The sequence below is a fragment of the Aphelocoma coerulescens genome, chromosome 19 (genome assembly GCF_041296385.1).
Source record: "Aphelocoma coerulescens isolate FSJ_1873_10779 chromosome 19, UR_Acoe_1.0, whole genome shotgun sequence".
Taxonomy (NCBI): Eukaryota; Metazoa; Chordata; class Aves; order Passeriformes; family Corvidae; genus Aphelocoma; species Aphelocoma coerulescens.
In genome coordinates, this window is record NC_091032.1 from 6,143,158 (window position 1) to 6,157,320 (window position 14,163).

Consider the following 14,163-nt stretch of genomic DNA (forward strand, 5'->3'; position numbering starts at 1 on the left):
TGCCACCTCTGACAACCTTCCTCCAGGCCCACAGCTGTGCAAAGGTGCTGGCCCCAGCACCCCACATGCCAGCAGAAACACCCTCTCGAACCCTGTCACCTCCACTTCCACAGACTCAGGAGGTCATCCAAAGGCTCTGCCCTTCCCTTCATCACTCTCTCAGTGGTCAACACCAGAATATTTGTGAAAATATGCATGGATGTCTGGATTGAGCAGGTATGGGATACACAGCTCCATGCTAACTCTTCTTCCACAGAGAATTGCTCAAATCTACAGACGTGACGTTTTCAGTCCTTCTCTTCCTAAATTTGGTCACTTTACCAATTAAAGCCTTGAGCATTCTTATCCAGTCAAAAGCCCACACACTTTTTTATAACACTCCCTCATTCTTGATCTCAGCATCTTCTAGAGTCAGTGAATTCCATGGCCCAATTATTCATTGTATGAAAATAATCTTTGCATCTCTTTGGCAACTTTTAGCTTAACTCAGTGTCCCTGTTCCTGTGCTACAACACAGAAGAAGGAGCTCTGTGTTCTCTGTTGTTAGTTTTTTTTATCCTCCTCTCCTACTCATCTGTTTTTCCAGGTAACAATCCCACTCCTCTCAATCTTTTGCCACAAACTCCTTCTCCCAAGTTTTGGGGTTGTCCTGCCATGCAGGACGCAGGGCCAGGCGTTCTGGCTGCTGCTAAAACATGGACAACGTTTTCCTACACTAAAATACAGCCTGGAGGAACCGAGTGGCAATGAATCCCTAAGAGGGTACTTCCTGCCATTCCCTAGGTTGGCAGGAATGGAGACACAAGCCCTGGGAAGGACAGGAGCAAAGCCCAGCTCCAGGACGGTCCCTCCACATCCTTGTGCCCAAGTGAAAGCTCCACCCTTTCTTCCCTCCTAAAGCAGAGCACAGCTTTCCCCCCTCTCTTCCCACTTTCTCAACTCCCACCTTGGCTTCCTCCTCCAAACAGGTATTCCCTGGTTTTTTATCCAATTTCACCCCCTTTCACATAACTTCCCAACGAAGGGATCTTTCTCAAAGCATTTCACTTTCCTGCTGAAACCCTGAAAATGTTTCTCCTCTCTTCTTCTGAGACCAGACACACATCTGAAAGCTGCAAAGCCACCAAAGGAGTTAAATAAACCTTACCCCGCCTCTGAACTTCATCTCTGCCTCCTGCCAGCTCCCGCAGCCCTTGCAGAGCCTTCGTTTACGCCGCTGCAAAAAGCAGCAATCTGAGGACAAGTTCTCTCTTCTGTCAGTTGCCTTATTTTTTTTATTTTTTTTTCATGGCATTTTCAGCGCAGTCACAACTCCCTCCCTCCCACCAGCTCCTACTGGAGCATCTGGAGAGGGCGTTTTCCAAGGAGAAGGAGAACTCCCCTCCCAGCGAGGAGAGTCCGCCGTGCGCAGCCCAGGAGAGGCAGTCCCGGGGAAGTCAGCTGCGCTCTGCCCGCGGAGTTCCTGCTGCCCAATGACAGGGAAAAACGGAAAGAAAAGTAATCCCAGGCACTGGAAAACCTGGGGCCGAGCCCAGCACACAAACCACAGCCAGCAGACAGGAAGAGATGAACTTTGGAACAGCAAGTTATTGTCCTGGAGCAGCAACATGGACAGGGCTCCCCAAAGCCTCTCCCAGCTCACCCCAAACACAGCAAACACACAACCCCAGTCCTGGGACTGATGTTACACTTGGAATCACCTCCTCAGAAAATCAAAGGGCCACAAAGAGTCCAGGGTTGGATGCAGTTTGCTTTCACTAGGATTTAGAATCACAGAATGGTCTGGATTAGAAGGGACCTTAAAGTTCACCTATTTCCCATTCCATCAGACCAGGCTGCTCCAAGCCCTGTCCAACCTGGCTCAGCAGTATTTTATTCCAGATTCATTTGGAGACATTCAGCATCAGAACACCTGGAAGTTCTGAGGTCCTCATTACAAAATCACCTGCACTACCAAGTAAGAGCCTTCTACAGGACACAGGGAAGGCACTGCTGCCCTCAGTCCCCAGCCCCTGGCAAACAGAAGTTGCACACTTTGCTGTCTCTGAGCTCATCAGTGTTCTGGTAAAATTATTTCCGTTCACATAAAATTATTTATGCCCAAGAGTGTGAAAACCTCCCCTCATTTCCCACCCACCTCCCCGAGATAAGAGCATTCTGACAAAAATACTGTACAGCCTTCACTAGCATTAGGGGGGAAGTGAAAGAACAAGACAATGGATACAAGCTGGAAGAAGGGAAATTCCAATGGGTTATTGGGAAATTTTTTTCCCAGTGAGTGCTGTCAAATACTGGAACAGAGGGCCCAAGAAATTGTGAAACTCCATCCTTGGAGATATTTAAAACTCAACCAGACAATTCCTGAGCGACCTGATCTTAATTGGTCCTGCCTGGAAGTGAGGTTGGACCAGAGATCTCCACAAGTACTTTCCAATCTAAAATTATTCTATGATTTTATTAATTATTTTGTTCCTCAATGGACTAAGCTGTGTATCCATCCTCAAAGGAGTGCAAATAAAGACATAAATGTGTTACAGAGGATGCCATCCCTCAGTTATCTCAGATAATTCCCAGTATGGGCTGTCAGGAAGATTCTGTAACCATTGAACATGCAAAGCCATGGAATGATTCCCAAGCTCAGCTGCTGATGTTTCATGACTGGCACCTTCTGCACTCAGCTCTGCTCAAAGGGTTTTTTGTTTTGTTTTTTTCCTCCTTATCAAAACGCATCCACCACAAATTCTGTTACAGGAAGGGTAAAGTCAAGCTCTGAAGCAGAAAGATTTAGAGCAAAAAGCTAAAAAGCTTCAACCTACTCACAGAGGAGGCTATTTAAAAGCAAACACACGTAGCAGATGTTGTCAGTGGTTGGGTGCAGCACTCCCCTCTAATTAGCTCTGGCCCAAGGCAGCGATCCCAGAGATCCCGGCCACGCTGGATGTCACTCGGCACGGGCAGAATGTGCCAAGGATTTGGGATGGAGCTTGGCTGCTGAGAGCACTGCAGTGCCACAGCTCCTCTGCCCTCTCAGCCTCCATTTTGAACATTATTTGTGGTTCTTGCACAACTCTGCTTGGCAGGACTTTCATTCATTTATCTCAGTTGGGTGAATTTTTAACGGCAGCGGCTTTAGGATGCGGCTCAGAGGAGGGTTTAGCTTTGGGCTGGCACTGAAGGAAATGGACACTACTCCAAGCCCCTCTCCTGTGCACAGGTAAGATCAAAGGTAATATAAACTCCATTTCCCAAACTGAGCCACATTAGCCATTACTGAAACACAACAGTGAGCCCTGAGCCAGTTTTCCAAGCATAATTAAAGCTGTGGCCTGGCAGCTCTAATTCTTCAGGAGGAGAATGTCAGTGCTCCACCAGCACTCCTCAGATCAGACTAACTGTAACCAAACAGATTCAGTAAAACTCCTGTGACAATTTTAAGTATTAGCAGAGTTATCTTCACATAAGCAATCTCACCTTTCCCCTAGTTTACACCTCCTAACACTTCTCAGATCACATCTCATCACTGAAAATGCCACATAAGAGAAGAGTATACAACAGCCCAACACTTAGAACTACATTTTTTTACACATTTCCCTTGTTTTTTTTCCATGCAGGAGAACACTTTTATTTATTTATTCACTGGAAAGACCTTTACTCAAACTGCTTTTTTTCTGCAGCCAAACTACTGCCCAACCTTTGCTGGCAAGGAAAACACTCCTACATGTGGGTTAGCCTAAATTAGGAGGGGAAAAAAAAAAAAAGTTGGAAAGCAGAGATAATTTTACTTTGTAAGATCTTGATCCTGGATTATTAAGGTGATAAAACCAGACTCTTCCTTTCCAGCAGCAGAGCCCAGCCCTTGTCTGTGATTTCTGCTGAGGATGGCTGGCACGATCTGGCTCACTACAACAGGCAACTACAGGCCGAGGGATGAATCAAGTTTTCCAGGCCTCACCAGTTAGAAGTGACTCATATAAACCCTGGATTAGAGCACTGGGATTGCTCTGCTCGTTGCAGATAAGCAGCTGATTCCCTGCATAAAATTTCACATTCAAAGCAAGGGGACTGGAAACCTTTCCTGTCAGCCCTGCTCCGACAGGCTCGCAGAGCTGAGCGTGACTTGCTAAGCTACACCCGCAAGCAGTGGCTCTGCTGAAAAAATAAAGAGTTTGGCCCCATGAAAACACCATCAGTGCTCCCCTCTGCTGTGCAGATTCCCCTGCAAAATATAAATCTAGAGGTATGAGATGCTGCCTTGGGTTCATGCTATTCAAAAATCAACGTGGGTCACATCTGTGTTATTCCAAAAGGTGTCAAGTTCATCTATCAGTGCGTGTCTTCCTTCTGGATTTTTATAATATTCCTTATTTCTGCCTTGCAAAAGAACTACAGAATAAGACACATTCCATAATTAGAAAGCACTTGGCAAAAATACCATGGGAAAGAAACCACCCTAAACAGGCCAGGAATTTGAGAGCCCTTCCTCTTGCAGGTCAGAGGAACATCTTAATCAAAAAATAGAAATGTCTTTAACCTGTCACGTGTCCTGCTGTACAGATTATCCGGATCTGAAACTGATTAAAATGCCTCACATTCCTAAAACACCCTATAGCAGAAACTGAGGGTTCTGAGGGACATTTGTCCCACTGCTTAGGAAAAACACCCTGTGTCCAGAAGAGAACGAACATTCGACTGCAGGGTAACAATAAATCAACGCTCTGCCAAAGAGCCAAAGCTAAATATTGTAACAGGTTTGATAACAAGGCAGAACCTCCTCCCTTCATCATTAGTTCTGCTAAGAATTGTCTCTTTTCTACCCAGTGTTTGGATTAATGCATCTCCTCTTCCCCTTGCAAGAGTGCTCCAAACAAGTAGTCAGGAACAGAGGTTTGAACACAGGATATCAGCCCCTGGAGACACAACATTCCTGCACAGTCATGAAACTTCACACCTAGAAAGGTTAAACCAAAAGCTCGTTATACTCACTCAAAAGGTGCCTCAAGATGATGAAAGTTCCTTCATTTTACTGCAAACTTCATGACATCACAAGTTGACTGAATTCCTCGGTTCTCTGTGAAGGTGTTTGCACGGTTACAGACAAAACCTTAAAAATAGTGAGGTGTGGCCAAAAAGGTTCAAAAACCAGAAGACAAAGAATATTTAGATTATTATTTTGGATTCTAATTTATGCTTTGTAATTCCTAAAACTGTCAATACTGGTTTTGTTTGTTCCAAGAAAGCTTTGTCAGTGAGAACACCGAACTTCTTCTCTTCCCAAGCTCACTCTTTCACAAATAAATAGGGAAAAAAAAGGAATATTACAAAAAATGGAGATGCACACATCTCCTTGGATTCCTACACTTTCTCTGCCAGTGCTGTTCCCTGTTTTGATGCCCCTGGTGATGGATTAAAAAGCACATATGACGGGCTTGTATTTAGTTATGGCTCCCGCACACACACAATAATTCTGGGTCTGTGACGTGAGCGAGAACAGAAACTGGGTTAATCTAACAAATTACGATAAATTTTCCTTGTTGTTGCTTTCTGCTGAGCCAGTGAAACAGAAATGGCTGGCTGGCTTTGACAGTGGCCATCAGAACAAAGTCCCACTTTATAATTACCAGATGCCCTTAATGTGATGCCAGCTTGTCTCATCCCCGTGGCTGCTCCCGCTCATGGGCGCTGCGGCCCTGTCAGGGTTTCCCTGATTTTACAAACACACTCTGATCCCAACAGCAATTGTTGCACTGACTCCAACAACAAAGTTTAAACCCAACAGTTAATTCCCTGTGATTGCTCTGGCCCTGCTCTGGCACAATCATTTTAAGCAGCTCCCTGTGGCAGAGACAGGGTTTGGAGGGAGCTGGTAATACAAACAGCCTGACTCAGTTCAGCTGATGTGCATTCCTCCCGACTGACTTTCCAAACAGTCACTCCCAGTGGCAGGACCTACATCTTCCTTTTAAGGGGAAAAAATGTTTTCACAGGAAAAATTAAGTGTTCAAAGCCTGTGCATATCTCCGTGCTTTCAGTGACCAGTCTCGCCTTTAAAAACACGTTCTTGTCGCACGCAGAACAAAAACTTCTCCTTCCTTAAAGTTGTTCCTCTTTTTTAGCACAGCCATTGACTGCCTGCCCATCCCTGGCACTCTCAGGTGAAACATCCTAGCACACTACTTTTCACACAACCCAGCATGAAACAGAGAGTTGGTTTTTCAAAGGAAGGACTGAATCTGAGTGAGGAAAACACGATGAAAAAGAACAGGGAATGCACAGGCTGCAGACAAAACCTTACAGCTCACACTGCTGACTGACAATTCCTATTCCTTCCCATTTCTTTTCCTGCATTTCTGAAAAGGGCTTAAGGCTGGAAAGCATGTCACAACAAAAACTTCTTGTTCCATCCCCATGAGATAAGGAAAGAGTGAGCACTGGTGCTTCGCCTGCAAGTTAGATGAAGGAAACAGGATTTCCCTCTGCTACTCCCTGAGCAAGATCCCAAGGAAATGTTTCTAATAATAGGAAATTACTATATAAGGCCAGATCAGCACTAAACTGTTTGCAGTCTGGAGGAGAAGGATGTACAGGAATACTGAGGAGGGACACACCAGGCTGCTCACACATCAGGGGAAACGAGCACATCCCGGGCTCCCCTCCATACACAGGGACAGAATTTCACCTGTGACTCCTCTGCTGAGCAGGGTCCTGTCCTACAGCCCAAAATAGCAACTAAATGGACAAATCAGAGCTGCTCTGTCCTTCTATCATGCCCTTGCTTTTCACCGTGGCAGGAAAAAGACAGAATAGACTTTTAAATCTGTAAAATAACACCTGCAAAGCAAAGCTGAGCACGTCTCTGATTGGGAAAGGGCAGGAAAAGACACAACCACATCCTAAAGCACGACACAGGCAGTGCTGATGCAGAGGGCAGGCTCATCTGCCCTTCAGATCCACGGAGCACAAGTTTGCTGTTGTGTTTTATGAACTGGAGAGTTCTCCTCCTCATCTTGGTTTAAACAGTAAAGACGCTGGGAACCATTTAAGTTCATTTTTGCAGGGTTCCCACAAAACTGCAGGAATTAATGTCTCCTAGGCCAATAGTTTTGGCAGCTACAGGCAGCTGTGCACGTCCCAGCAGAGCTGCCAGGGGCACTGGTGTGGAGCTGTAGCTCCAACACACGCTTTTCCCCATCCCTTCAGCAGACACCAAAACTGCAAGCCCAGTTAAAGGCCAGATTTTCCTCCTTCTTATACAAATGAAAGGGAGTTCCTACAACAATGCTCACAAAGGCCTTGTTTGGGTAAAGTGATAAAACTGGAACGTTTCCCTGTGATCCCCAGTGAGGGGTATCTTTCCATCTCTGCTTTGTCTTTGGATAAGGCCAGTAGCTCCCAGCTCCCAGTGCAGGGCAGCTTGCTGACCAAACACAGTCTGACACAGCCACGGAAACGAGCACAATATAAATTGCTAGACAGATTTATCACCCAGAGTTTTGGGTTGGTTTGTTTTTTTTTTTCTCCCTGACAGCAAGAGATGTTTGTGACAAAATGTACAAACAATTCTGTATCTGTAGCCCTGCCACATCCTATGTGTCTTCCCCCAGCCCCTGCAGAATGACACAGCTTCCAGGGGAACATGAGGCCAAATCCCAGCCAACATTTTCCTGTCAGTAGGTGAGACCTCCTTGAGCTGCAGAGGTCAGTTTGCAAATTTAGGGTGAGAGCCTTACAAAAAAAACCAACCAACCAACCCAGGCCACCCTTGTGAAAGAGTCATTGATGGTAAAGTTTGACAGCAGAGCTCTCTCTACATCACAGCATCAGGAGCTTCACATCCCCACGAAAACACAGCTGAGATTCCCAATTATTCCCAAATCCCTACACTGTTCCACAGGATTCCTCCAGTGTCACCAGGATCTCAGCAGCTGCTTGTACCTGGTCCTTGTTCCCACAACACCTGGCCAGAAAAGGGTGTGCAATCAAAGCTTTCCAGGACATGCAGCACTTCTGTGCCAAGAGGATGTCTCATGTTGGACTTTATCTTTGGGGACATCTTGATTTCTGAGGATTTTTAGACTGACCTTTAATTTTTGTCCTGTTAAATACTTCATATCCTTGAGTGCACAGTAAGGGGGAAAATGAGTTCAAGCAACAGGCAGGTTTTTCAGAGCTGGGAAACACAAGTGGTTATGACTGAGAGAAAAACATCTACAAGACAGCTCTTATTTTGAATGCTCTTGTGCCTCTTTTCTTGTGTAATACTTGCTCCATAACAATTATAAAGCAATTCAGCAAGATGGCCTCTCCTGGTATGGCTTGTGGTCAGTGGTATCTGGAAGTTAAATTTGGAAAAAAACATTTTTGGGAATGAGTTCCCTGTGGATTTAAGTCCGTACAAAGTCTCAGCTGTAAGCCTGGACCCTAACACTGTTGTATTCCCTGTTTATTTTTCATACCAGCTCCAAGGATGCAGTCACTAAGTTGTTTGCCCAGTTTCAAAGTCAGGTCCAGGAGAAATAAGATATTTGTCTTGGCTGTAAAAAGTTGAGAAGAATCACAGGTATGAGACTGAGAGTCTGAAAGCAGAGTTCAACCACCCTTATTAATGCTGTATTGACAGGATCCCAAGCCTCACCTGTGCCCCCAGTGATTGCAAAATTCTTCTCTAAATACAGGAATTGTCTATTTAGAACTGCCAGCACTAAAACAGAATGTTTAAGTTGCTTTACTTTCTTTAGTTGGCTCAATCTGAAACCTAAGGAAGGCTGAAACCTGAAAGACATCGTTCTTAACTGTGCCAGCACACATCATTTTACAGAAATCCAGTTACAAATCCTATATCAGACTGCTTTATAGGAAACAATTAAACCTGACTGACCTCTCCTGTCCTTTTCTCTTTTAATTGACATCTTTCATCAATGTAGCTTTGCATTAAAATAAACCACACCCAAAATCAGATCATTGGTGCTGTGAAAAACAATTTAAAAAGGAAATACCTCCCTCCAAAACAGCCAAATGAAATTGTTTCTTTTAAGGCAGCACGGAGCTTTTCATAAAGCTTGAATAAAGCCATCGTGGAATTCCTAATTTGTTTTCAAAGCCATGAACTTTTCTGTTACATGGAGACTGAAGCATAGGTAATATCTAGATTTTATGAGTATATTCAAGCTTCCAAAGTCAGAAGAATAAAGGTCAAATATCTAAAACTTGCCTGAAAAGCACAGGAGAGAAGCTCACACGTGGAACATATTTCCTTAAATTTGGATTTTTTTATAAACTGGTTTGTACACGAGTGATGCCCCAACACATAACTAACCCTACTCCTCTCTAGTGTTACTGTAACAGCAAAATCCCTTAGGATGGACAGTTTCTAGTAAGATAAAGATGTTTGTATCAGTGTAATATCTGGGATATCAGTGTAATTTGTACCCAAAATATAGGGATATGTTGCTATGAGCAATGTTTTGTATTGGTACAATTGCATCTGCCATAGGTTTGTTCCATGTAATATCCATAGGTTCCTTAAGGGAAAAAAGCCAAGTCAGCAACCTGCAAGTGATGGGTGATACCTGGGAGCAACAAGTTCTTATTTTTCTTCTGGGTGTGACCCTCCTTTAAAGCAAATGTAGCAATTCTGCAGTAAACTCCAAGTTCCAAGTGGAGTTAAGTTCTGTGAGCACATTCAATGCTCTGGACATTGAGACAAGTGGAGCAGTTTCTCATTTGATGATTTGTAAGTGAAGAGTTTACAGGCACAATTTGTACTTCCACCACCACTTTTTTTTCTTTTTTTTTTCCTCTCCTCTGTTCCAAACTGACTTTGTTGGCCTAAGGCAGGCAGTTATTTTGGGGCAGTGAAAAGTTATAAATAAGTTCTAACAAAACTATTAGTGACACACATGATACTGAGCTTCTTTCAAACCCTCCTTTGTAAGGGAACAAAGAGCACTTTACATTGATTATGATGGGCACAAGCACCCTATGAAAAGTTTAAGGCAAGAGTTTCAACAACTAGATCATGAACCCAAAATAAGAATATTGGATGAGCTGTAGAAATTCCAGATTGTGCTCAAAGGAAGGGCCTGAGCAGCTTCCAAAGGCAGACGGAAGGAGAGGAGCCAGGCAGTGAGACTGGCCCTGGCAGCGTGTCAGGCTCAGGGCTGGCAGCTGAGCTGAGCACGTGGGCAGATGATATTGCAGCTGATGTCTGAGCTGCTTCCCTTTCCCCTGCCTGCTCTGCTCCTGCTGAAAAGGAGGGGAAAAGCCACCAGATGAAGGGTATTGGCTGAGGTCATCTCCTCCTGACTGCTCTGCCAGCGCCCCAAAGAGACTGTGGTAAACAGACTTTAATGCTTTGGTGAATCTTTTTTATCCCAAAATAGATTTATCATCACTAAACATCCACAGGGAACTATGAGTTGCCATCATGATGGCAAAAGTGTTCCAGGCTGCCTGGAAAATACAGCCATAATTTCAGAAGGATATCCTATGTCCACATGCATCAGCTTGTACTCACACAATCCAGGATATTGTTTTCCAAGAGTTTAAAACTGACAGTACTGCTGGATCAAAACCACCTTAAATTAAGATTTTTTTTTTAATGTAAAAGAAGCAGCAATAATGACATTGATGTTAAAAAATAAATAAATCATTGACTTGCAACTTAGCTCCCTTTGGATTGTAAGGAATATCTCATCTCCAAGACAGTTTCAACTCCCTGCTCACTCAGAACTACACTGTCCTGCTCTCTGCATTTTCAATATTTTCTGCATTATCAGAGACATCAGTTTAATCAGAAACAAAGACAATAAAGAACAACCAAGGAGTCCATCCCTTTGTGGTTCTCAGGAATGCGTGTTCCACATCTGGATAAACATGGGTCTGTGCAGAGAATGGAAACATTCATTCCCCAGCTGTGGTTAGGTCCAAACCCTTTTTCTTTCTCTGTCTGATTTACTCCTAGTCCTGCACTGGGTGGTTGCAAAATCACACAAACCCTGCTGAGGCTGACACAACAGGCCCAGGAATCTTCCTCATGACCCTTTACACCTACTTTATAAACAAAAGCTTCTTCTGGGCTGTGAGCTCCAACTCAGAGGAGAGATCCTGAAGGAACTGACAGTTGTGACATTAACAGAAATGCCAACTGTCCCACAGCATCCATCAGAAGATGAGAACTGGCACTCCTAAGTGCAGGAGACAGGAAAGGGGAAGCACCATCCTGCTGGAAATGCATGGATTTGGAGATCTCATGGAAGTTGGGTGTCTTTACATCTTCTGCTCTGACGCCCTGTAAGGAAAGCCCACTGTCCATGGCAGCCAGGACCACAACAGGACCTGTCTGAAGGCCCATCCCACTTGGAAGGAAACACCTTTTTCCCTCTGATTTGACAGGTATAGGTCCTGTAGGTCCCCTTGGAGAGATGCTGCAGGACCATGAGGGGATCTTAGCTCTAACCTGACAGAAGGATCCAAGAGTCTCAAGAATAGGTATTTCACATAGGAAAGTCAACATTTGTTATCAAATCCCATAGTGTAAGAAATACTTACAAACCACAGGCAGCAGCTTTGGTTCATTAGCCTAAATTTTCTGTTTTAACAACTCTCACAATGCCAGGGCAGCAGCATCTGCTGTTACAGCAACAACAGGAGCCCAGCCTTCATCAGTCTCCAACAATGAGAGGAGGCTGCAAAAAGCTGAGAGCTGATACAACATGCAGGGCAAGCCCTAAATTAACCCTGCCTGGCCAAGGTCAGTGCTCTGCCCTCAGCTTCAGTGGTGTTGGAGTGCACCTGTGGCACAAAAAAAGGTTAAGCTCTTTTATATCACCTAAAGGAAAGCTTCAGTATTTGAGGTTTTGTTTCAAGAGCTGTTGTTTGCATGGCTGAAGTAGAAAAACAGAGACACAGGGAAGTTCATCACTGTAAATTATTGATCTGCTGCTTTCTAGACACTGAAACTGGTAATTAAACAAATGGTAAAAGATACTTCATCAATTATAGAGGTGCCACTTTAAATTACACTTGCTCCAGGATTAATAAAACACAGAGGTTAAATGCTTTGGGTACTTCATGCCTGCTTCTTGTCCAAAATCCTCACTGCAACAACTATCCTAATTCTCATATCCTGCTGCTCCAGAGCTGTGTGCTGGATCAAGAATCATAAAGGGAAATTAGAGCTTTTGTTTCACAAGTCTTATTTCACACAGCGTCCAGAAAGTGGAATCACTTTTCTGCTCAACAGGATCAGTTGTAAGGCCCTGTGGTAACAGCCCTCCCTCAAAAATCAGACAAAAAAAAAAAGAGTTTTGTCTGCTACCAGCTACTTGTGCAATCTGTGAAGTGCTGGGCAGATGTTTGACACTGGCCTTATGGTTTTTAGAAGCTATAGACATGTACAACCTAAAATAACACAGACAAGCTGCTTCTGAAGCAATATGATGATGACATCAAAGATGCCCTTTTAAGCAGAAATCATGTGACACCCATGATGACTCAAATTTGGTTTATGATAAATTTTTATATGAGGGTGCACACCTTACTGCATCAAGCTTAAGGTTATCTCAATTTCACATGTTAAATATATGAATGCAAAAGTACACTTGCTCTAATACTGATTTTGAAACCACAAACAGCAATCAAAGAAGAGCTTGGCCATCTTGCAATTGCTGGCACAGGTTCTCTAGAACCATTATTGCATCTCTCAAATAGGTTCCACCCTGGGAAAGCATTTAGTGAAGGCTGAGTTCATCATCAATTGATTGATCTCAATCAATCATCAACTGATTGAGATAGGCCAGGGCATGTGAATATTCCAGGTTCAAGGCTGCAAAGGCAGCAGAAGCAGCTGGCTTAAAGGCACATGCAAAACCACCCTAACAGGTGGACACAGCTGGCATCCCTCATGGAGCAGTGAGGCAACAACGCTGGGAGGCAACAGCAGGGAAACAGCGGCTGCTGCTGGAGCCAGGACAACTCTGGAAGTCAAAGAACTTGTCATGGAGAAGTGGGGCAGGAGTGAAGGTGGGAGTTCCGAAAGGGAAGAGAGGCCGAGGTGAAGAACCATCAGAATATGCTGTGGAAGCTGGAGATGATGGAAAGCTGCCAGCTTTCAGCTGATGGAAATAGTCCAAGCGGGAGATGAAGGCTGGACTGTAGGATTTTTATGGGGAAAAGGACACCAGTGCTTGGTAGGGGGACAAGAGAATCAAAGGCTGAGCTGACTCTTCCTACTGCTCCCCAGATAATGAGGCTGAAGCACAAGGCGAGCAAGCTCTGCTGTGGGCCCGGTGCCAAGTGCTTTGTGAAGTGTTCCTTGCCTGTTCTGAGGGAGAGTTACACAAGGTAAGGCTTTATTCATAAGTGCCTGATGGATCCTGTGTGTGCAACAGCTCCTACCAGCAGAGCCGTGTTTGTGGGAAATGTTAGGGAGAGTGTCTAAGAGAGATAAAGCCTTTGAGCTGCAGACGAAGCTGCCAGCCCTCATTTCCAGCTTGTCAGAGCAAGTCCTTCTTGAAGTCAGCAGCCTGGAATGAAGAGAATCTGGCATTTGTGCATGGATGTATGGCTCAGCCAGCCAGGGCGGAGCGGCTGGCTTTAATCAGACTTTCCACAAGGGAGGGGGAAGTGGGAGTGGCAAAGCCCAGTGAGTGATGGGCGTTATCTGCTACACATCCACAAATTCCTCTCCTCCGACTTTGGATTTCGAGCCTGACCTCCCTTCCTGCTTCCACTAGGCCCCTAGAGCAGAAGGGGAAGAGCCATAGAGGGCTGGAATCTGAGAGCCCTTCATTCTCGGGATTCCTGGTGTGTGTGAGAGGCAGCACACACTTGTCTGGTGAGCTGACAAATTCCACAACAGCTGATGGGTCCCAGGAGAAGCTGCACGCAGGTAGCTGCAAAGCTAAACCCCACTATTCCAATATTCATTTATCCAAGTGCTAACCCACTCCAGCTCACCTGCTGGGTGACAGCTGGTTGTGAAGACTCTTCACCCACAGCACTGGTATGGCATCAAAAAGGAGCAAAGCTCCAAAACATTTTAATCCAGCTGCCCACTACAGCATAAAGAATTCCAGTGCAAACCACTTTTGTGGTTGTTTTCTACCCTCACAATGAGGCTACAGTCCAGCACATCACACGGAGCTTCAATTCCGTCTAGAAATA

At 44.8% G+C, this 14,163-nt stretch overlaps 1 protein-coding gene across 4 annotated transcripts in view; it reads right to left on the minus strand.

Annotated features, from left to right (window-relative positions):
• The window catches only part of MYO1C (myosin IC), a 51,834-nt gene that overhangs the window by 25,569 nt on the left and 12,102 nt on the right, over positions 1-14,163 (minus strand). Inside the window, exon 1 of one of the 4 annotated variants that reach the window (XM_069033610.1) lies at positions 1,148-1,382. The exons of the other annotated variants lie outside the window; for them this stretch is intronic. Coding sequence (XP_068889711.1) covers positions 1,148-1,165 — 18 coding nt within the window. The 5' untranslated portion in view covers positions 1,166-1,382. Of the gene's footprint in view, positions 1-1,147; positions 1,383-14,163 lie in introns of those variants that run through there. 4 annotated transcript variants of the gene reach the window in all.